Source organism: Cebus imitator, unplaced genomic scaffold (assembly GCF_001604975.1).
Source record: "Cebus imitator isolate Cc_AM_T3 unplaced genomic scaffold, Cebus_imitator-1.0 Scaffold142, whole genome shotgun sequence".
NCBI lineage: Eukaryota > Metazoa > Chordata > Mammalia > Primates > Cebidae > Cebus > Cebus imitator.
The window spans coordinates 1,621,291-1,645,478 of NW_016107457.1; the positions used below are offsets into that span (position 1 = coordinate 1,621,291).

At 39.5% G+C, this 24,188-nt stretch overlaps 1 protein-coding gene across 5 annotated transcripts in view; it reads right to left on the reverse strand.

Moving 5' to 3' along the window:
• Window positions 1–24,188, reverse strand: part of FAM13C (family with sequence similarity 13 member C) — a 115,276-nt gene that overhangs the window by 74,499 nt on the left and 16,589 nt on the right. For all 5 annotated transcript variants that reach the window (XM_017542268.2, XM_017542270.2, XM_017542267.2 and 2 more), the window contains one exon: window positions 4,254–4,372. In XM_017542268.2, the coding sequence (XP_017397757.1) occupies window positions 4,254–4,372 (119 nt within the window). The remainder of the gene's footprint in view (window positions 1–4,253; window positions 4,373–24,188) is intronic.

Genomic DNA, 24,188 nt, shown 5'->3' on the forward strand with positions numbered 1-24,188 from the left:
GCAAGGGGAGAAACGCCAGATGTAGGTGATGGGGAGGAAGGCAGCAAATCACACTGCCACGTGTGTACCTATGCAACAATTTTGCATGTTCTTCACATGTACCCCAAAACATAAAATGCAATAAAATAAATAAATGGGAAAAATAAATAAATAAATAACACAGCCCTTCCACTCATACATTGAAAGTCCATGATAAAATGTAAATGTGTCATCTGGAAAGAGATGGCATTAAGACAGTATCAGCCATCACCATATGATAAGCCATTTTCATCCAGGAGGACTTACCTTCAGGGAGCTACAGAGTCCCCAGGAGCAGCATTTGCCAGGAAGAAAAGGACTGAAGCAGGCATTATAAATCAAATGCCTATGGAAGCTCGGCAAAGAGCATAAATAAATGAGGAGAACTGAGTGGGAATTGTGAAAAAATTGAAAGCTACTCATCCACTCCTGCTAGTTGTTGCCTTTGAGGAATGTAGGCCCTGCGTTATCCTACCTTTAGATTTTTTCCAAAGAAATCTAAAAATCTGTAAAAACTCTTGATTTTAAAATGTTGATTCAAAATCGTTTAACTTTGTAAAAGCCAAATATGCCTCCACATCAGAGACATCTGTAGGACACCAAATTTGAGACCTCTAATGTGTGGCACTGTGAGGCCAAGGAATAAAATATAGGGAAGGGTGGCACATGGCAAATGGGATGAAGGGTACAGCGAAAGAGGATGGAAGTGGCTCAAACTGTATCTGAGGTTGGCTCTATTGAGGGAAATCAGAAAAGCAAGCAAGCTTGGAAGTAGAAAGACATTAGAACAAGGGTTCTATTAAAAGAAAAACTTTAGCTGAATTAAATTTAAAAGGGTGTAATTGAGCAAGGAACAATTCACGAAGCGGGCAGCCTTCCCAGACAGAGTAGGCTCGGAGACTCCAGCGCAGCCACATGGTGTAAGAAGAGTTATGGACAGAAAAAGGAAAGTGACATACAGAAAACAGAAGTGAGATGCAGAAACAGCTGGATTGGTTACAGCTCAGCGTTTGCCTTATTTGAACATGATTTGAACAGCTGTCCACCTTGGCCACAACTTGGTGATTTTCACAAGAGTAAGCTGCAGTCTGTATAAAACTCCATTTAGGTTATAGTTCACGATGAACAGAGAAACCTTTAGACTGAACTTAAAATATGTAATGAGGCAGCTTTAGGCTAACCTTGGTTTAACAATTCTAAATCTTCTCTGGGGTCATGTGTTTTCAAACTTAGATGCAGAAAGACATTAGGACAGGGGTTCTAAATAGTTTCTGGGGTTATGTGGGCCATATGAGAGTCTGATAAACATTTTAGAGATTTTCACTAGAAAAATAAACATACATGTAGTGGACAGAAAAATGGCTTCCCAAAGATGTCCATGTCTTCATCCTGTCCCTCCTCTGCCACCTTACGTTATGTGGCAAAAGGGACTGTGAAGATATAATTAATGACCTTGAGGTAGGGAAATTATCTGAGTGAGCCCAATCTATTCACATGAAACCTTAAATCAAAAATGTTTCCCAGCCATGATCAGAGACAGATGTGATTACGGAAGAATGATCAGAGAGATGCAATGTTGGTGGCTTGGAAACGGAGGAAGGGACCATGAGCCATGGAATGTGGGCAGCCTCTGGAAACTGGAAAAGGCATGGAAATGGACAGATCCTTCCCTAGAGCCTCTAGAAAGGGAAGCAACCCTGCCAACACCCTTTTTTTTGGAGGGGGTGCGACCCAGGGAAACACATGTTGGACTTCTATCCTACAGAACTATGAGATAATTTCTGTTGTTTAAAGCCACAAGTTTGTGGTCAGTTATTACAGTAGCAGTAATAGAGTACATATACACAGAAACTTGGGCAAAAACTTACACAGACCTTCCTGAACCTCATCCTCAGAAATACATAAAAGCTCCTTGTGCTCAAAAGAACTCAATATACAACATGACAGCTCGGAGAGCTGTAGGTATGAAACTAGTTGGCATTCCTGGAAAGATCAATGCCCACCTCATGACCTCAATCCACTCCAAAATCTCACTTCTACTAAGATAGATTTATTTTCTGAAGAATAACTACTCCTTCCAGCCTTACCCAAATGATGTGTGACCCCAAGGAGCAAGGTGGCTCCTTGCTACAGAGGGATCTTTCTTCCTTTTCTTACAGTGTTCTTTATGTTAATAGCATTCTCCCCCAACCCACTATCCCAACAAAAGTGGCATTTTACACCTGCTGAGACTTAGCTTGGCTTATTCCTTTATTCTGAACCAGACCTAGGTCTGGAGTGTCCCATTACAGTATCATGTCTCTATCAAGATCCTATTCAGCATGATATGCCCAAACCTGGCCAGATGCTAGCTTAAAACAGAAGAGAAATGTTATCAGGAATGTGAGCTACCTGATTCAAAGATGTTTTTAGCCTCAGATATCATTTCACCAGTTCATCAAATTTCACAATCCCTGTAATATTTTGAGATGGATTTTTTTTAAGTTCCATTAAAATGTCCCTTGGTGATGCCACCATGGTTCTGATAAATAACTGTAGTTTAAAGGTTACTTAACGAACAGTACTAAACATAACTGCCCTCACAGCACTCCTGATATGTAACTTAGCACCAGATCCTGCGATTGCTGACAGCGGTGTACAGAACAGTCTGGAATGTTGCTAGGTCAGAAAGTTCAATTCTGCGAAAATGGGACATGAAAGATGGGAGATGGGGAGAAGAAAAAGACAACAAAGTATTTACGATCCTATGAAGGTTTGCTAAGGAGCAGAGGAAGAGAGATACAAAACGGGACACAACCGTTTTAAGTTTACTGAACATCAAGCATCTAAATGCAAATACCATTTTCCCCTATTGGCCTCTGTTAAATATCCACCCCAACAGGACCACCAAATATTCTATATATAAGCATGAATGACTTTGTTCTTGCTTTTATTTGTTTGCTTTTATACTTTTTTGAAATTTGCATGAGGATATAGTTGACTTTATTCTTGCTGAGAGAGATAGTCATCAGGCTGGTGAGTGACTGACTAAATTGATTCTAGTAGCAAATAATAGCTTTCTTACAATAATACCTCAAATAGAAGGGAGAATGTCCTGATTAGTGGAGAAATTATAAGGCTGAATCCAACAGGTATTACCTGAGGTCAGGTAAGATTAACACATAAAAGAAGTCAGCTCGTGAAGAGGGTTATAAAAGGTGCCCATGAATCCACCAGGATAGTGAAGCACCCTATCTTTGAGGTCCCCTTCAACCCTTTGAAGTTCTATTATTCTAAATTTAGTATATTGGATATTTAAAAGTACAACTGCACAGCACAGCCAATCTTCTCTATAGTTGTTGATTTAGACTGTGCTGCCTTAGAAAAACAATTCTAAAGGTCAGGCTCAGAAGCGCAGCCCTCCCTTTCCACTGAGTGAGGGCTATGATTACACTGTACACAAGATCCTACAAAGACAGCTGACACAACTAGTGATTGAATTCTTTCTTCTGTTTATTTCCAGAAGAGACTTTCCATAGACAGCTGCAATGCCAGGCTCCCCAACAGAATGTCATGCCAACCTTTCTGCAGGTTGCTTTCCACCCACATCCTTGCCCTGGATCCAGGGCTGTCTCCAGCAGGTCTAGCAGGCTAGAGAGACCATCCCTGGGGCTATGTCAGGGCTAAGGTACTGGAAGACACTTGGGTCAGCACAGAATCTGCACCTGCCATGCTGCAATCAGACATTTGTGGGTTCAAATTCTGGCTCAGTCTTTTTCACTTGTGTGACATCAGGCAAGTGCTTTAATATCTTTCAGACTATGAGTACACAGCTTGATGAGAAAGTGGAGGCCAAATGAGAGACTATGTAAAAATCAGCTGGTATGGTGCCTACCTGGTCAATACCAATTTATCACTATCACAAAGGAAAATCAAATTCCCTCTACCATAGAATAAAGAATAAGAATGGATGAAATCAGAATTTCTCTCCAAGGGCAGGACCTGTCTCCACTTCCCCTGAGCCTTAAGGTAGATTACCTTCAAATGCAAGACAGAGAAAGTAGGTCATTTACTTTTCTCTTAAACTCACTCAGCGATTCTCCTTCTAGGCCCCTTTAAGCAGTTTTTCACACTGTAAGGAATGCCAACAAAAGTCAGAAAGCCTTGCTTCTTGTGTGGGGGTGGCAAGCACACAGTTGGCATTTCGGAGAAAGGAACCACAGGTACAGCATGGCTTCTGACAATGAAGGGCCCACCTTGGTTGAAGTCGCACTGCTTCTTGGCACCTGAAGGCATTGTTTTGTGGACTCTCATGAGCTGGCGTTCCTGCTCTCCCCTGACACTCTGACTGACTGGATACCACATGCTCTGTCTCCTGCAAGAAGAAAGAGCAAAAGTAGATGAGCTGTCAACAGCAATCAGTTCCATATCATTATTAAGCTGGAAGTGGGTCTCAGGGCAGGGAAGCAGAAATGCATAACACATTCTGCTGATTGTAATATGGGAAGGGAGCCAATTCAGAGGTTCACATTTTTAAAAGCTTCTATCAATCAGCTGCTGCAAGATTACAGAATAAAGAAAAAATAATAATAATGAATCTAATGTCCAAAAGATATGGCATAGCCATACAATAAGAATTTTATAGACATTAAAAATGATCCCATAGAAGAATATTGAATGAATAGATACATCTGAAAAGATAATTCATAGAACAATATTTATAGAAGAGGCTTGTTTACGCAAAAATAAACATATGTATGAATGTTCTTACAGACACATACCCCCCCACACACACGAGATTGGAATAAGTTGAATCAAAATCTTAACTGTGACTAACTCTGAGATGTCATGTTTATTTATTTTTGGAGCCCATACATATTTTTTAAGTTTTCTACAATAAGCAAACATTATTTCCATAGTAAGAGAAAAATTTAAGTTAATCTGAAAACTAAAGAACAAATAATTTTTATAAATTCCAGATCCCAGGAGTCCTTGATATCTCTCCCTCATCCTGCCCCCACCAACAACACACACACACTATTGCCATTGGCTACACTGCAGCTAACGAAACCACAATGTGGTTTAACCATGATACAATTGCTCATTAACTTAAAAAAAATTCCAGAGTGCTAAACACTCTACAGTATATCATAAACACACCAAAACTAAAACTAATCTGGATTCAGTACAAAGACATGCATACATACCAAAAGTGAAAGATTTATATATATTCAACAGTTCCACTACTATCATCCTCAAGCTATGTCAAACCTCTAACTAAAAAATTTTCTTTAGAGTAAAATAAAACTTCTTTAACCTAGTAAAAGAGATGCTAAAACAAAAATCTGTGAAAATTCAGTAACTCCAGATGGGTACCATCATACAGGAAAATTATTCAAGTAATACAATGAATTTAGGTCTTCTAGTGCAATATATTATGGTCGCAATAGAGACCCAGCTCCTCTATTAGGGTGTGGGTTGAAGTCATTACAAGTGTCAGTGTGTCAGGTGTCTTAGGAATCATGTTTCCAGCACACTAGAACAACATAGTGAGGCAATTTGCTAAGAAGTCTTCACAAGCCACTAAAACAAAATCATATGAATGCCTTCATAGGAAAGGGGTAAAATGGGTCCAGCTGGGCAGAGCTACAGGAAAGGAATTAGCCCTATCAAGATCCTCTCTTAAATTCTTCAAAGCCTCCAGCTTCAGATAAGAAGACACACAACATGAAAAAGTTTCCATTAGCATGCACTAATTCCCTAGACTTAGTAATTGCTGGAGAAAAATTCTGTAGCTACCCAAATATTGGTCAAACTCCCCCACACAATGGTTTTCATGTGAGACAGAGTTCTGCTACTTGTTCAGTGAATGATCTTGGCCAAATTATATAAATGATGTGGTCTCAGTTTCCTTTTCTGTAAAATGAGGATAACACCATCAGTTCCACAAATGCCTGTCAACTGGAGGCATACGCAGATACCAACTACTACTGATAACAATACTGCTTTTATAAAAATTTTCTTAAAGCTCAATATTCTGAACCCAGTGCTCAGGTAATCCTTGGAGAATTCACCCCAATGAGTTCAGCAAAAGAAAATCCATTTGTGTGGTGGAATGCTTATTTCACGTTTTTATACCAATAGCAATATTATTTTAAATGCTATATTTAGAAGCCTCAATAGATGTGGGTCTTCAGAAATGGCCCTTCTGAACTCTAAAAAGTTTAAACCAAAAATGTCCATTTTATTACACTTTATCTTTTTAGGAAAGAGTAGTGCTTGTTTGTTTTTTTTTCAAAGACAGTATTTTATCTAACTCTTTGAACCCTCAAGGGGTTGAGAAGGGTGAGAAAGGCCAAACACTGCTGGATTACCTTGGATCTAGGACGTATCTTAGAGATGAATAACAACTTTGAGAAAGTGCCTCCTTAATATGCTTAGATCAGAGATCTCAAAGGACTACAAGAGAAGAACTCTTCTCTAGAATGGGAAGATAAGGAGTATTTGGACACAGCTGACTATCAAGTCCCTGATTCAAATGGGGAAAAGACTGGCACTGTCACCTATGTTTCTTTTCCCCACCAAGAATTTCAAACCTCAAGATAGTAGGGAGAATTGAGGAAGACTATGTAAGAAGTCTGATACAAATTATCCTAACGCTGATGAATGGAACAGGCTCTGATGTGATTGTCATGACAGGCTCCCCTTCCCAATGCCAAAAGTTAGATCGTGCTTCAAAGTTCTGATCTCCAAGCCCGCCTCAGATCAGAAACCCAAGCACAGCCTTTCTTAGAAAATACTGAATTTATTCTTCCATCCAAAGACCCTTATGATCTTGGAAAATATTTCACTCATAAGAAAAGGAATAAAGATTTTTTAGTTTAGTTCCTTCCACTCCATTATCTCCTCATGGAATGACCACCTGTGGGCCAATAGCTCCAGCAAAGCTTACATGGGAATCAGTGAGCCTTCAGATGCTTCTAATTTCTAGGCTTTAAGTCTTCTAGCTGATGCCCTAAACAGCCTGAAGCAGACACAGGCCTTCCTACTACTGTGCCCCAAGTAAGTTTCTGACCCACAGAAACCATGAAAGGTAATATATGATTATTGCTATTTTAAGTTTTGTGGTTATTTGTTATGCAACAATAGATAACTAAAACACATTACCTTTCCTCTGTTCTAAGATACCATCAATTATAAGCCATCACTGGTTGGATTACATAACAGTCTTTTAGGAAAAAAAAAATAATGCCACATAAAATGCATCCATCAATTTTAAGAAACATTCAAAATGAGAAAGGTGAAAGTCTGAACATATGTGTGCATTGACATCAAGGAACTACACAGCATGTCCAGGACAGCCTGACATGTGACAACCCAAGAAATCTCAACATAAGAACTCACAGGGAACAGGGGAGGAGAACCCAAGGCTTAGCTGTCTCAACTTTAAAAAATGATTTCATGCTTTCTGCTAAAGAAAGAAGACACTAGAAATGGGGATATCATCTGCTGAATTAATAAAACAGTAGCTTTCAAAGGTCTTGTGCTGCCAGCTGCCATTTATTCATAAAGATATAAAGGAATGGCCGGGCGCGGTGGCTCACGCCTGTAATCCCAGCACTTTGGGAGGCCGAGGCGGGTGGATCATGAGGTCAAGAGATCGAGACCATCCTGTTCGACATGGTGAAACCCCGTCTCTACTAAAAATACAAAAATTCAGCTGGGCATGGTGGCGTGTGCCCATAATCCCGGCTACTCAGGAAGCTGAGGCAGGAGAATTGCCTGAGCCCAGGAGGCGGAGGTTGCGGTGAGCCGAGATCGCGCCATTGCACTCCAGCCTGGGTAACAAGAGCGAAACTTCGTCTCAAAAAAATAAATAAATAAAAAATAAAGGAATAAGTACAAAATAAGAATAGTAGTGCTCAATCAAATTTATCTGCCTCTATAAGAGATTTATTTAGCCAGACGCATGAGAGGCCAAGGCTTACTTCCTTGGTAAGCCCTTTTCTCTGTTCCAACTGGACTCCACCACCTGGTCAAAGTTAACTAAAGGACTGCCAAAGAAAGTCCTTAGAGTAAATAATGTATTTGTAAAAGATTGAGAGTTAACATTTTGTCTCCACCCCCCCCCCAAAATAGGTGACAACATCAAGAAAGGAAATAAAGAACACATTTGATCACCTTTGCGCATTTACACTTCATCACTCTGTTTAGAATTGGCCGTAGCATTGAGCTCAAAAGTTCTAGAACATTAAAGTAGGGTATGTATTCTAAAATAACTGAGATATATTTTTACCTAAAAACAATCACTACTGTATATAAAGCATTTTGATATTTGAGAGGGTTATAGAGAAGTAAATAAGACAGTCTTGTCCCCGAAGAACTTTAAAATCTACTGTTTTCATAGGCTAAAGGGTAAGAGAGCAGATTCTAACTTTCTACTTCTATGTTAATGTGTTTGTCAAATGGTCAGATCCAAGCTGACCAAGGAGAATGAGGGAAAAAGCCAAGATCCTCTGCTCCATGCTTTGTCTTCCTACTACCTGGCTAACTGTAGCCTGGATGGACACCTGGAAAAAAGGGCATCGCACATCTTTTCCTGTTCCCTGCCATTTTCCTCTTCCTCTACCCTCCACCTCACCCCTAGTATGTCCCAAGTCTGCCTCAGTGGGGTGATTTGTTGGTTCTCTGCCAAATGCAGGGACCATCAGGTTGACTATGTTCTGAGATAGTTCATAAGAAAGCTGTCCATGAAACAAACATCATTTAGGCTATCTATCTGATCCAGGTACAGAGGCTAGGACAGTGTACATGATAACAAAAGGAAAGCTATTACCTCAAGAGGCTCAAAACCCAAACTTGGTTAAGGAAAAATTAGCTGCCCCTTAACCAGAATGGTGAAATACGATATTTGGTTCTTATTGGGATTTTAGTGAGTTCAACTGACTCTTGTAGGACTTGGGATAATCTAGTTTTGATCAAATGGCATGGCCGTTGCTTCAGGCCCTTCCAAGTTCTTGCATTCGTACAAATCCATGGACATAAAGAAAAAAATGAAAACAATTCTCCATTCTCATCCCCGTTCTTGCCCATCTGCTCTGTCTGAAAGTCAGAAAGTTACCTTAGGCCCTCAAGTATGTACACCCTGTAAATCTTCCTTCAAAGATGTGATCAATCAAAACACCACATCTTCATCTTCTCATACTTGAGGTTTTCTCTGTGTCCATTCTATCGCAAAATTGATAAAATCTTATTTTTTTCAACTGCTAGATTAAATTTTAAATTAAATTGTTCTGTAGCTTAATCACTCTATTGTTAATAAAAATGCCTTGCATTTATGAGAGCAAGTACTTCCCAAAAGCTCTAATTAAGACATAATTAATATATCTGATAGCATATAGTTTGGAAAATCTTATATTTTCAGTTCTTAAGGTGAACAAGAGAAAGTGTTGTAAATCTACCATGTCCTACATCACCCAAATGTCTCTCTTTTCTTAACCTGCACATGTCTGTGAAAGTGATTTGATGTCCTTCTGAATAATTGGGGAATTTTATAGGTGTTTATATCCTGATAAAAGAAACTATTGGACTATGACATTTATGTCATAACTGGGTTAAAGGGGGTCCTGTAAGAGCTGATTTAAATTTCCTTTGAAAAATATGTGTCTATTATTTCAAATTTTCTGGCCCTTTAAGAAATAGGGATCTAAGAGAACAGTTTCTTCAGACCTATTTTTAAAACTTATTTCTGGCCATCTTACTCATTATTTCAACAAAGAAATAAAATAAGTCATGGAAAAAAGCAGGCATAGGCTCAAAATCCACACATATCCATGAAGTAGGATGTCCTCTGATTCTATTTTTTTTTTTCTTTTTGAGACTAAGTCTTGCTCTGTTGCTCAGGCTGGCGTGTATTGGTGCAATCTTGGCTCAGTGTAACCTTCACCTCCCGAATTCAAGTGATCCTCCTCTCTCCAGAGTAGCTGGGATTACAGATGTGTGCCACCATGCCCAGATAATTTTTGTATTCTTAGTACAGACGGGGTTTCACCAGGTTGGCCAGGGTGGTCTCAAACTCCTGACCTCAGATGATTCATCCACTTTGGCTTCCTAAAGTGCTGGGATTATAGGCGTGAGCCACAGAGCCCAGCCTGATTCTATTTCTTTTCTTTTTTCTTTTGAGATGGAGTCTTGTTCTGTCACCCAGGCTGGAGTGCAGTGGTGTGATCTTGGCTCACTTCAACCTCCGCCTCCTGGGACTATAGGTATGCGCCACCACACCCTCCTAATTTTTGTATTTTTAATAGAGGCAGGGTTTCACCATGTTAGCCAGGACAGTCTGATCTCCTGACCTTGTGGTCCACCCACCTTGGCCTCCAAAATTGCTGGGATTACAGGCATGAGCCACCATGCCAGCCCTAATTCTATTTTTTTAAATCTGTGATATATATTACCCAGGTTACTGCTTTGTTGTAAGAATTTCTATTAGAAAATGGACATGCAATTATGCTGTCTATCATATGTATTTTCTGAATCTATTAATATTCACTGAGTGCTTGCTGTGTACCAGGTACTAAACTAAGCACCTTCTATGTATATTTTCTCATTTACTAGGAGGTAGGTTTTAGTCCCCCAGTTTCCCCAGTGAGAAAAATGAAGAAAAGGCAGATGACTTACCTAGGCCAAAAAGATTGCCTTTTGTACAGGAGGTGTCTTTTTGAAGATCTTGCAAAGTTTGACTGACTTTATGTATTTTAAGACTATTCTCATAATAGCAGATATTGGGTATTTCCATTCACCAGGTAATGTGAAAAGATTTCGATAAAATCAACACAGTTTATAATTCAATAGGCCCAAACAGCTTTGAAATTATGCAGCTCTTGATCGATTTGAGAGGAACTGCATTAATTCAAGTTGTTTGCCTTAAAAGTGATTTAATACTTTATATTCAATACTTAATTCAAAATTGTATAAAATGGACCAAACCAGATCACATGACTGAGCTAGAGCACCAGTTCCTAACCCCGATATCCTAAACCCAAATCCAGAGTTCTTTCCATTATATGTTCTAACCACCCATATTTACTATAGAACTGAGAAGTATCCCATGCCAGTCAGTGTGAATACAGTCACAGTTAAACTGTAACAGCTGGGGTGGGTGGTATTCAAGTGTAGAATCAATGGAGTACACAAAAGGGTAGAAAAGAATTGTGAGGCATGCGTGTTTTTCAGTAGTATTTGTTTTTTCTCCTCTTTAGCATGTGGGTTAAAGGACACAGGGACTCTGAAGTGAGGGTGATTCATAAAAACTTAGTCTTCTCTCTAATGGGCTTGAGACTGGGGGCAGAGAAGCAGGATTTACCAGCTGTGAGATGTAAGATAGCTGCCTTAAGTATTCTGACAATCAACTACCCAAAATCTAGCTACCTCTCTCTAGGAATCCTTGCATTTCTGCTCCTGCCCCACTGAGGAGTTAGGCCTTGAACAGGTCTGCAACTCACCAATTACATCACCTTGCTGAGACTACAGAAGGCTCCAAACAGCATAAAGCCTGAAGGAAAGCAAAAGGCAAACCGTTTCTCAGTATGATCACATTGCTTCACTCCCTCATAGCACTAGTAGTGATAACTACCACGGCCAAGCCCTGAAATACGCTTACCCTGACCTTAGAACCAGCCTGATTCCTCACAGCTAATGAGATGTCCTAGACTTGACTACTGTAACTCCTAGGATTCAGAAACTGATCATCTTTCCAGCTTTATGGGATTCTTGGTTTTCTGACGACATTCATTCATCACTCAAATATTTAGTCCCTATCAGGGGCTATATTCTGTGCTCTTCCTAGTTCCTGCCCTCAGGGAGCTCACAGTCAATTTAGCAGTGGCAATGGTAGTAGGGGACAGAAGAGGTGGCAGGATACAAGCTATAAACAGGCAATTGCAGTATAGTATGATCAATGCTACAACAGGATAAAGACCAAGTGTGAGACACTTTGAGAACATATAGGAATGGCACCAAGCCTAGCTCTTGGAAGAAGTATCACTGAAGTAGCCTAAAGGATAAATGAACATCAACTGGAAGAAACAGCATGATGGAGAGGAAGAATGTATCAAGGCAAACATGTGTACGTAAGAGTATAGAATGTTCAAGGAACTCTGGATGGGTGACTATGTTTAGAGTGAGAGTCAAAGGTAGGGATGGTGAACAATGAGGCAGGCGAGGCACAGGCAGAAGCCAGATCATGGGAAACCTGTACATATGAAGACCTGCCAGTCTTAAAGAGTTTGGGCTTTATTCCACTGGCAATGGCAAGCCACCGAATATTAGAAGTAAGGCATGTTTAGATTTGCACTGGAGGAAGATCATCTTGTATGGATCAGCTTGTGAGGATTAGAAGGTGAAGAGGAGGAGTCAAAGAAAGAAGGATAGTTAGATAATTAGAGCATCCCAAGCAAGAGATTACTGTCACTTGGATGACAGAGGTGGTAAGTAGTATGGAGAATAAGAAATTAGGTAAAAAAAATATTAAAGAGATGGAAAAAATAGGTCTGGTGATTGACAGAATGTGGTTGAATGAAAAAGAAGGACTGATGGTGATGCTAAATCTCTAAGTGGGAACATGGAGCAAATGCTATTGCTTCTCCCTAAGACGGACACAGGAAGAGAAACAGTGTTCAGGGAGAGTTGCGTATGAGGGACCATACACAACTAAGTAGGCAATGATAAATAGAGGGGCTGGATTCTTAGAGACAGACCAGGGTTGGCAATATATATTTGAGGATGATCAGGAGGGTGACCAAAACCACAAGTCAGATAACACCATTCAGAGTAGGCAGAGAGGGAAGATGAAACTTGGGAGAAAACTCTGTGGAATGCCAATATTTATAGCACTGATGGTATATTGTTAAATCCAAACTCAAGCTGCAAAATAATGTATATATAGTAAGAACCCACAGGGAGAGGTGGAGGGGTAGATCAATATGTTTGTATATATATGTGTGTGTGTGTGTGTGTGTGTGTGTGTGTGTGTGTGTGTGTGTGTGTGTTTGTGTGTGTGTGTGTATTATTACTCTGCACTTATGGTTTTTTATGTGTGGTATGTTAATTTATAAGTTAATTGCTTGAATTGTTTAATGAGTGTGTGTTGCTTTTATAATTTAAAATAAGAATATTTAATTTTAAAACATTTAAGGGACAGACAGATGGAAATGATACTGCAGAGAAGACCAAGAAGGAGAAATAGAAATAAAATGCAGAGCGGGTTATCATGAAATCTTCAAGAAGGAAGCTCATTGCCTGACCCATTTATTTCATATTGCAATGAAATGCTAAAGAATTTTAACTCCATAAGGAAAAGAGGGTAAGAAAATAAAAGAAACATTAAACATTAGTAAAACACACTCAATAGTATAACTTCTGTCTTAAGATGTGATAATAATGTTCTTTAAAATAGATGCCACTGTTCCTTATGTTCTACTTGTGTTAAACTTTAATAAAGCATACAATTTTCAAAAGCAAGGAATCAATAATCATGGTTAAATGGAACACCTGGAGCAGTGAGTCAGCACCTATAAATACAGTAACACAAGCCTAAGCCTTTCTACTAGAACTTAGTCCTATGCATAGAACAGAGGTATGATAAGAAGGCCCCTTTGTCAAGTCTGTCCTCACTCCTCAGCCATATGCCTCTCAGGTCTAGTATAGAAGCCAGTGAATTATTTTGAGTTCAAAAGGTTACTATGATTTTAAATATAGGAAATGCTAATTTTGGGGAGTTTTTTGTTGTTTTTTTTTTCCTTTTTTTTTTTTTTTTTTTAAGAGACAAGGTCTTGCTATGTTGCTCAGGCTGGACTCTCCAACTTCTGGGCTCAAGTGATCCTCCCACCTTGGCCTCCAAAACAGCTGGGACTACAGGCACATATTACCATGCCAGGCTTTAAATTCTGTGATTTTAATATAAATTAAGTACATATGTATATTTTAAATTATCTCCCTCTGAGCTGAGGTTTAAGATCCCTTAAGTACCTCTTACTTGCCCTTTGGGAGGCCGAGGCGGGTGGCCTGAGGTCAAGAATTTGAGACCAACCTGGCCAACATGGTAAAACCCCGTATCTACTAAAAATACAAAAAATTAGCTGGGTGTGGGGGCACATGCCTGTAGTCCCAGCTGCTCAGGAGGCTGAGGCAGGGGAATCGCTTGAACCTGGAAGAGGGAGGTTTCAGTGAGCCAAGATCGTGCCACTGCACTCCAGCCTGGGCGACAGAGCAAGAGTCCATCTCAAGAAATAAAAATAAAAATAAATAAATAAAAAATACCTCTTACTTAAAATAGAGCATTACCTTCCTGGGAAAAGCCTCCCTTTTATTCCCTTTTTTTTTTCCTTTGGTTTCAAATATCCCTCAATGTTTCACTTCGTAAGCTCCCTTGTTTGTTTTATTTAGCTTAGCAAGAATCAAATTATTCTTCTATTTCCAAAGCAGTCATGAGAAAAATCCAAAATTACCATCACAAAGATTACTCCAGCCACTAAAGCTGCTGCATTATAGTCACAGCTTTCAATACTAGGCTCTCCTTATATTCTTGTATCAACAAGGGACATCTCTGCCTTCCCTTCTGCTGAACCAGTCATTGAGGGTTTTAGGGCAAGGCCAACTGTTCTCACAAAATGTGAAACAGTTAACAAAGGAGGATCATGTCATTCTAACATTCCCCTTATAAAGACATTGTGGAAGCATCAGAGCTCTCCCATCTTACAATGAATGCACGGTTCTGTATTTTGTTTTTCTCTTTTGAGAAAGATAAGAGATGGTAAGGGAATGAGGAAGGAAAATATTATCTCAGAAACCAGAAATGTGACATGGATTTCACTTTCATGGAAACCAATTTAAGAAACTTTTGAAAACTAGGATAAAATTAAGGAGGAAATGAAGTATTATGTACAGTGCTATCTCAAACTAAAAACAAATTAACAAAAATAATAAATCAAATCTGGACAATAAAATTATTCTAAGAGAATAATTTTTTAAGAAAAATTATTCTTAAGAGAATAGACATTTTGAAAATAGTGGTATCTTATGAATGCCTAGCATTCACTTGCATTTTAATGGTAATTTAAAGATGTCAAAACTTTCATGCTAGGTAAACAGTAATGCTCCAGTATACACTCAGTAATACCCAAGGTGCTAGATTTGGGAAATGAGGTTCTAAAAAGGTGCAAAATATTAAAAGGTCTCCAGCTACAATGTTAGCCTAAAGCAGGACCAACTCTACAGTGGCCTTTTATTTTATTTTATCAAAGGCTTTCATTTTATCAAAGGCTGCTCAAATAGCCTCTATGTCTAATATCCCAACTAACAGTCATTAGGGCTGTTTATCTCTAAATCTTTTATCAGACTCTTCAGCCACAAGTAGAATATATTCCCCAAGAGGTGATCCCTTTAGGAAGCATGCTTTCTTCTACGCAATCAGAGCAGACAATACATTCGGATTGTGCTCCCAAGGTGCTAGTATTACACATGTGAGCCACCACGCCAGCCAAGTCTATCGCTTTTTGTGGCCTGCATTGTGCTTCTTAACCTGGGGTCAAGTCCACTGGGGATAGGAATGGCAGGAATGCTCTGCAGGGGGTTGCAAGCCCACCAGATACACAATGCAATGAAAGCTCCATGAAGGCCACTCTCACATCACATTCATTCTCCATAATCTCACATAGACATTATGTGATAAATATTTTTGAAGGAGTTATTAGCATAATGCATTAACGTGGCATAGTATCCTGGGATAACAAATTTAAGTGATGATTTAGAGAGACACTGACCCTAAGATCACTGTTTTTTATTTTTTAAGAAAAAAGTAAATAATGCTGCTTATCAGCTTCTATAAAACATTTATTATAAGGAGCATACTGACTTCAGTGATACTGAAGTGTTAGAAATATGTGAATCTTAGGGTTGATGAAAAGAGGTCAATTCTGCAGCGTGCAATGTTCGCACCATGCACTCAACAACGGGCACCACCACTATGACCACCACTCACAGCTCAGATCTCATTTCTTGCTGCATTCACTCCCACTTCTAGAGCTGACTTCTTGGCTTCTCATCTCAAACCAAGATTAGGGAGTGTACTTCTGACTGGTATCATCCTAGTTGTGCCCATGTCCTAGCTGAAAGGGAGGCCGAAAAAGCAAATAGTGGCCTATTCAGTTTTTACAGTGAATAAAACATTCTTCTTTTCTCCCTCCAATGGGAAATTCTCCAAGCACAAGGACAGAGTTCAGATGCTTGGCAGCCAAAATAGAATGACAAATATCTCGTATAGGGAGATTTCAAAGAAACTCCCACCTATGGTAAAAGTTCATTCTCCTCAGCTGTTAGAACTTAGAAAATGTTTGCAAAGCACTGGAATAAGAAAACTCATTAGGATGGAATCCAAGGCTCTTACAATCCAGCCCCTACAAACTTCCTGTCTAGCTTCCATCACCCCATCCTTTCCACATCCTACAGTCCACAGATGACAAATTAGGTGGCAGCTCTTGAATTCCACTGTCACTCATGTCTTCACTCACAGTGTGTTCCCTCGGCTTAGAAAACCTCCCTCCTCCTGGAATTTTCTTTACTTAAATAACTTCTATTTTACAAGTTAGGCCAAAAATCACCACTTGCGTGAACTTTTCCATACAGCCTTATTTTTGTGATCTTTTAGCGTTTTATTCATAATTCTATTATTTGAAGGAAGAGGTCCCTACCCAATATCAACAAAAAACTGAATTCATTGCTTGCTAAAGCAAGGAAAACTGCATTCTCAGAGGCATTCTCCTTGAGCAAAGCAAAGAGAGCTGATCTTCCTCAGGGCTTGGAGACCCTTAGAGTTCAAGCACTGGCAGACTACCAGAAGCTGGAATGTTTAGGCATTAGTTGACCTTTAGCTGCAGAAGTAAAGCTGGAGTGAGAATGTTGCTGACTGGCTGACTAGCCTGGAATGTGCACTAGAGTTTAGCTGTTGCCAATTGTCTGGCTTTACAACTGTGTGTGTTGTTGGCTAGCTTTCAGAAGCAAGCTGACTGGCTAGCTTACAGAAGCACAAATGATTGCCAAAGCAAGTTATTATTGACTCAGCTAAACAGGTACAAAACACAGTTCCGATGGTTACTGGTCACCGTGGCCACAGAAGAATAGGTCTTTTCCAGAGAGGTTAGGAGCTTTTTTATTTTCTTTTTTCGTGTGTGTGTGTGTGTGTGTGTGTGTGTGTGTGTGTGTGTGTGTTGGAGTTTGGCTCTTGTCACCCAAGCTGGAGTGCAATGGCATGATCTCAGCTCACTGCAACCTCTGCCTCCCTGGTCCAAGCCATTCTCCTACCTTGGCTTCCTTAGTGGCTGGGATTATAGACACCTGCCACCACACCTGGCTAATTTTTATATTTTTAGTAGAGATGAGGTTTCACCAGGGGGGCCAGGCTGATCTCAAGTTCCTGACTTCAGGTGATCCACCCACCTCCCAAGGTGGGCCAGGGAGCCACCGTGTCTGGACCAAACTTTTCATTTTTATTCTCACTATTGTCACAATGTATTAGGATACAATAACCATACTAATAGCTAACATTCTAACATTTATTGAGCTTTTACTATGTACTATATATTACAGTAAATAATTTAAAAGTATTATCTCATTTAATCCTTCAAACAAACCTTGTAGTTGGGTCGTATTATCCCTCATTTTTCAGACTGTTAATCTTAGATACTTCACTGGGATTCAAAGACAAATAGAATGACAGCAGAGGCAGTGCCAGTGCGTGCTAAGGACTCTGCCTCCTGTTCCTATCACTGTTACCCCAGGGCAGGTAACATGCCTGTCTGAAGTACAAACACCAGGGCTCATCTCTCTTTGCATCCACAACTACAGTGGCCCATGGCCCTCCAATGTCAGCTGTTAAAGGAGTGAAGAAAGAGGGTCCTGAATCATTCTATTAGTTCAAAACCTGGACTGACGGGCAATAAGATCTGTATCTTGCCATCTACCTGTGACAAAGTTAATAATAAAACTAACATCCTACACAAACTCTCAACTGCATTTATGATTTTGAGAAAGACAGGCCATAAGATCATATGTTCTACCTGGTTACCAGCCACGTTGTAGCTAATTCTCCATCTTCGATACAACTACTAAACCTAAATGACTAGTCATAAACCTGCCTCAGCTTCTTCAAGGTAGAAGTCCCCACTCCACACCATTATGTAGTCACTGGATCCCAGTCATAATGCCCGATGCCCATATATCTCCACCCTGTCAGCCTACTTATGATCCCAGTCTACTATGATCCCAGTCATAGTGCCCTATGCCCATATATCTCCACCCTGTCAATGCCCCACATCCTCCTGGAACAGAACACCATCAGTTCCTGCCAGTTCCTCTGGAGCACCAAGGAGCCAGCCCACTCCAGCTTCAGGAAGCCCCTTCTTGTATTAGTTTCCTAGGGTTTGGTGATGAATTACTACAATTTGTTGGCTTTAAAATAGCAGAACTTTATTCTGTCACAGTTGTGGAGGCCAGAAGTCCAAAATCAAGGTTTCAGAAGGGCCAAGCTCTCTTCAAAGGCTCTAGGAAAAAATCCTTCCTTGCCTTTCCAGCTCCAGGTGGCTCCAGGCACTCCCTGGCTTGTGGTAGCATCACTTCAGCCTCCGCCCCCATCCTCACATGGCCTTATTCCCTGCATGTCTCTCTGTGTCTGCTCCTCTTCTTATAAGGACACCAGGGGTTGGCTTTAGGGCTCACCCTAAATATTCAAGATGATCTCATCTGAATTCTTACATGAATTATATCTGCAAAGGCCCTATTTCCAAATAAGGTTCCATTCTGAGGCTCTAAGTAGACACGAATTTAAGGGAGACACTATTCAGCCCATTCCACTCAATGTGCAAGAGGGAAAATATCCCCTATAGGGAGATTTCAAAGAAACTCCCTCTTATGGTAAAAGTCCAGTCTCCTCAGCTGTTAGAAATTAGAAATAGAAAAATGTTTGCAAAGTATCAGAATAAGAAAACTCATTAGGATAGAATCTGAGGCCTTTACAATCCAGCCCTTATAATCTTCCTGTCTAGCTTCCATCCCCCCATCCTTTCCACATCCTATGGTACAAGGATAACAGATTAGGTGGCAGTTCCACTATCACTCATCTTGACTCCCCACAACTTACAAGACTCCAAGACAGAAAACAAATGCCCCCTTAGGCACACTCAACCCAGCATTACTGATGAAACACCATGTTCCCGAGCCTAATTTGGCAAATCGAGCAAAACTGACTGATGGTTTTGCCCAAAAAGGGACTGCTAGTGCAATTGTTAGTTTGAGAAGTGAAAGGAAAGGCCAGCTCAGTGTGCATAGGGCAGACCATTTTCAAAATGTAACAGAGGTCCCAACGTAGCTAAAGCTAAAAAAGGTGACTGATTAAAATCATCCACTCTGAAATAAGGGGGCAGAGGATTATTTTATGTGTGTGTGTTGAAGACACACTTTTTAGTCTTGTTTGCAATGGAAACATTTCCTTCTAAAGAACACAACACTAAAAGGCTCTGAGATAACTCACATTTAGCAATTAGTTCACAGCTAAGAAAGAGGAAGCCAAAATAAACCAACTTCGAAAGTATCTTAGTCAACAACAAAATGTGTTCAGAGGTATGGCCTTGCAATCAGATACTGTAATAAACCGTAGGTGTGTCAATTCTGAAATTTAACACAATTATAAAGATTTCAATGGCAGAAAAATAAAATAACACTCAAGAATTTTTGCAGTTACTGCATTTTCTAATTTAAAAGACTTAAAAAAAAATAGTCTGTGAAGACTTTTATTATGTTGAATTAGAATATTATCTCCATTATCCAGAGATTAGAATCCTGTCTCCTTTAGTGCCAGCTCTCTGCTTCCCCCTCATCCTGATGCCTAACTTGAGCCCAACCGCACCTCAGCATAGAGTTGATTACCTCTTGGTAAACTGCCTGGGCTCCTCACTCTCCCCCAAACCCTGGAGACTGCAAGGCTGCATGGGCTAGAGTACAGCTCACCAGATTCCTGCCTGGACCTTGGCTCAAGGATGGCCCTAACGTACAGACCCTTGTTCCTCCAGACTCCTGATTACATCAAGAACCAACTGCTGAGTCCTGACTCTGTTTTTTTAGCATGAGGTGGGAGTGGAGCACTCAGAGCTATATGATAGGGTTTTGCGCTTATTTTCTCTATTTCCATCTTGATGCTTCACATCAAGTAGAAAAGGTCACAGCTGTCAAAGTTTTTATAGGTAACCAGTGGAAAAAAATAAACAAAATGTAAAAGGAAAAAGCCTTAAACCATTAGTATTTCTGTGTTTTATATTAGATTGGTGCAAAAGTAATTGTGGTTTTTGCCATTGAAATGTAATGGCAAAAACCACAATGACTTTTGCACCAATCTAATATTTAGAGTTAAACTAGTTCAGGCTTTTGTTCCATCCTTTTGTCTTTCAGAGGGAGCAATAACTGGGTCTTCAGAGGACCATCCTCTCTGGGTTCCTAAATGAAATGTCAGTTTCAATACAGCTGAGAAGACAGTAAGCAATAGGCAGGAAAAACCTGACAGAGGGAAGAGGTGGGAGGGTGTAATGCCCTTCTGTGGATCCACGAGCACAACATTCAGATTTTCTCCTGGTGAATTTTAAATCTGGTGGTAGGTCATGCCTTTAGTAAGGTCAGTGTTTCCTGGATTTAAACACACTAAAAGCCAACTGCTACCACTACCATGCTGGCAAATTGACTTACCTTTCAACCTTCAGTCTCCCTTTGGTTATTTCAAGTTAGCTACAGCTGAAAAGCCTAAAAATCTAACATCAGAATGACCTTTCTATTGGAAATTTCCCTGGCACGCAGCAACATTACCAAGCCAAGCAATCATAATATTGTAGCTCAGCATGTTAAAGAACAAAAGAGGCAGTGCCGAACATCTTTGTTCCTGTAAGAAATCCCCTAATTGTGGCTACAACTTATTAAGCAGTAAAGGTAGAGAGAGTTCAGCTAAAATAAAAAAAGATTCATAACAAAACATGATGAGCTTTGTTGGGTGGGAAGGCAAAGTTCCTTCATAATTTAAGCATATCAGTTACCCGTGCCTGGAGGCATCTACATAATAAAATGATGCTTAAAATAGTTAACTTATCCTCACCTTTGACACTAGCCTCAGCATAGAGCACCAGTTTTCAAAGCCACAACGTTCTGGCTGGCTGCTTATCTCCAACAGGATTAATGCTCAAAACATGGCTCCATTGTTCTGTCTGCTTGTGCCAGGAGCGATATCACTGTTGATCATTTTAACACAGAAGCTGGCTTATAAAAGTCGGCCTTCCTATTGACTTGATGACAGCCTCTGCTCATGGCAGTATCCTATGGGAAGGTGGTGTACAGACTTTGAGGGCAGATTTTCAAACTTGTTGAGAGCATCTATCCAATTTTCAAGGCTTTATTATCCCAAGAGAGTGAGCAGCTCTTCCCAGGATGTTTCATGCTGTTTGACCACTCAAGATAAAATAAATAGTGCAAAAAACCTCCTAGATTTAGTCTGCTAACTTCCTTTCCTATGCTGTCTTTAACTACCCTTTAAGGTTTGAACTAACATATCAATAAATATGTGATTCAATAAGTAATACCAAGTTTTTTTGTATTGATAATATCCATTGTGAGATGTGTCATTCTTTAAAAAAAAAAAAAAAAGAAAAAGAAAAAAAATCCTGGCAGCTCTCAGATCACATGGGTACAGCTGGTTATTTCTGCCTTGGGAGGAGAAGGTGCATTTGATTAAATGTTCATGCCATTCATTCTTGATAGGGTCACCCATAGTTAGTAGATAAAAACACAGGATGCCCAGTTAAATTTGAATTTTAGATAATAAATTTACATTTAGTAAGTAATTTACGTAGGTATATCCCATGCAATATTTGGGACATACTTACTCTAAAAATATTCTTCGTTGTTTATTCAAAATTCAAATTTAACTGGGCATCCCATATTTTATGTGGCAACTACATCTCTGGAAAACTATGGGGCCCAAAATTGTAGGCTTGAGATTAATATGTTATGTCTCAGTTCCTGAGTGCTATTTAACCATGTTTAATAAAGTTAAGATAAGCAATTCTTAGTTACCCAAAATGTCAGTTCATTTGTTTCTGCTATCCAGACTTTCCAAACAGCTTTACTTCTAAGCTCCAAAACAGGCTAAGTCCTTGATAAGCTGTTTTCTTTGCCTAAAGAACACCCTGCTCTTGGATAAATATCACAAAGAACATGAGGATGTGCATTTGCATATGTATGTGTGTGCAGAAACCCAGCTCCCATATCTGACAATATCCAGATTGTTAAATCCCCTTTCTTTAGAAAGTATTTTTGAATCAAATTTTAAAATGTCTCTAAATCATGGCACCACAGGTTCAGCTGGCATAAGTCACTCCAATCTTCAAACGAGAGCAAGACCACCCAAAGTCACTCCAATCTTCTAATGAGAGCAAGACCACCATTATTCCTAAATAAAACAGCAGAATTAATGAGCTTGAAGTTTCATTTGGCAGTAAGAAAGAAATCAATGCTAGACCTACTTCTTTGTTCCCTATAATAATGAAGCAGGTGTTTCACTGAAGGGATGCTTGTACAAAAGTTTAGTTCCTGTTCAAAACAATAATATAATAGCACATATATCCTTTGGTGGTACTTAATTAACTAATGAATATTCTTTTTCTTCTTTTAGTCCTTGACATTAATAACATTACTACTTCAGTGGTGTGAAGAGCTAGAAAAGAAAAAAGACCAATTAATTTCATCTTGCTTTGGGTTATGCGCTATTTTGAGTAGGGGATGTGGAAGTCATTAGTGCTATTGTCCAGTATTACATTCTCCCTCTTAGGACATATCGTAGAATTGTACTTCCTGGTCCATTGAGTTATGGGGTTGTGGTTATGGCGAAGCACATGACCATCTCTGGCCAATTAGTAGAGAATGGAAATGCTATGTGTTACTTCAGGCTGGATCTTGTAATAGTTGGTGCAGGACCCTCAAGATATCTTGCTCTCTCACTTGGAAACCAGCAACATTTAAGACTGAAACTGTTTCATTAGCTTGAGTCTTTAGTTGACTAATGTGAACAGACACCTACTGGTGACCAGTGATGGCTATGTACCATGTATGAGAAATGCACTTCTATTGGTTTGAATCACTAAGGATTTAAGTTATTTGTTATTGCAGCAGAGTTCAGCCTAGGCCAACTCATGAAACATGCAATTAAGGAGGCTTTTGTGTTTATGCAAGCCAAATGAATCTATAAAACACTTTAAAAACTACTTCTAATCCCCTAAAATTTGAATGCTTAAGTTTATATCATTTTCATGATATAAATATTATCATTAACGTTAATGCCCAACAACCTCTTAAGATAGATATAATTTGTTTTCTCCAGTTTAAAGATAGGGAAAATGACACAAAGAGCTGGTAAGTGATACTTAAAGTCACACAGAAAGAAAGTAGCAGAAGGAATTTGAACCCATATCCAACTGAAGCTATGGACCATGTGTTTTACCACATCACCAAATTGCTACCCAACTATTTATCTCTTGGGTTTATTAAAGGAAACAGCTCCATAGTAGAGGCAGCAGGTCTTGGAACCCAATGGAGGGTCAACAGATACCAATACGGACAAAGGTGCCTCATGAATGCTTCTCTTCTCTCCATGTGTCAGTAGATCTTGATTGGACTGAATTTATATGGCTATATAATAGTAGAAACTCTCTTTGGAACTATATAGGAAAAACCATAAATTCTTTAAATCAGAATTTATTTAAGTATGAAAAAGATGCATAGAAGTGGCAAATGGACGTCATACTGTATGGCAGCCATCTGCACCTCTGTTTAATATTCCAAGCAGCACGTAAGTGGGAATCAGTCCTTACCATCCTCCATTGCTACACTCAACCAACACCATCAATACCTTCATGTCTATTATTTTAAGGAGGATTCTTCCGTAACTTCCATCACAGATGGAATATCTGTTATATAATGTGGCCCTGAGTGCTACAATACCAAATTACCAAATTCTCCATTGATTAACTTAAAAGTCTCAAATAAATTACATTGTTTTGAATGCAAACTCTGTCTGAATGCTAGGGTTTTACATTTCTGAGATGTATTGC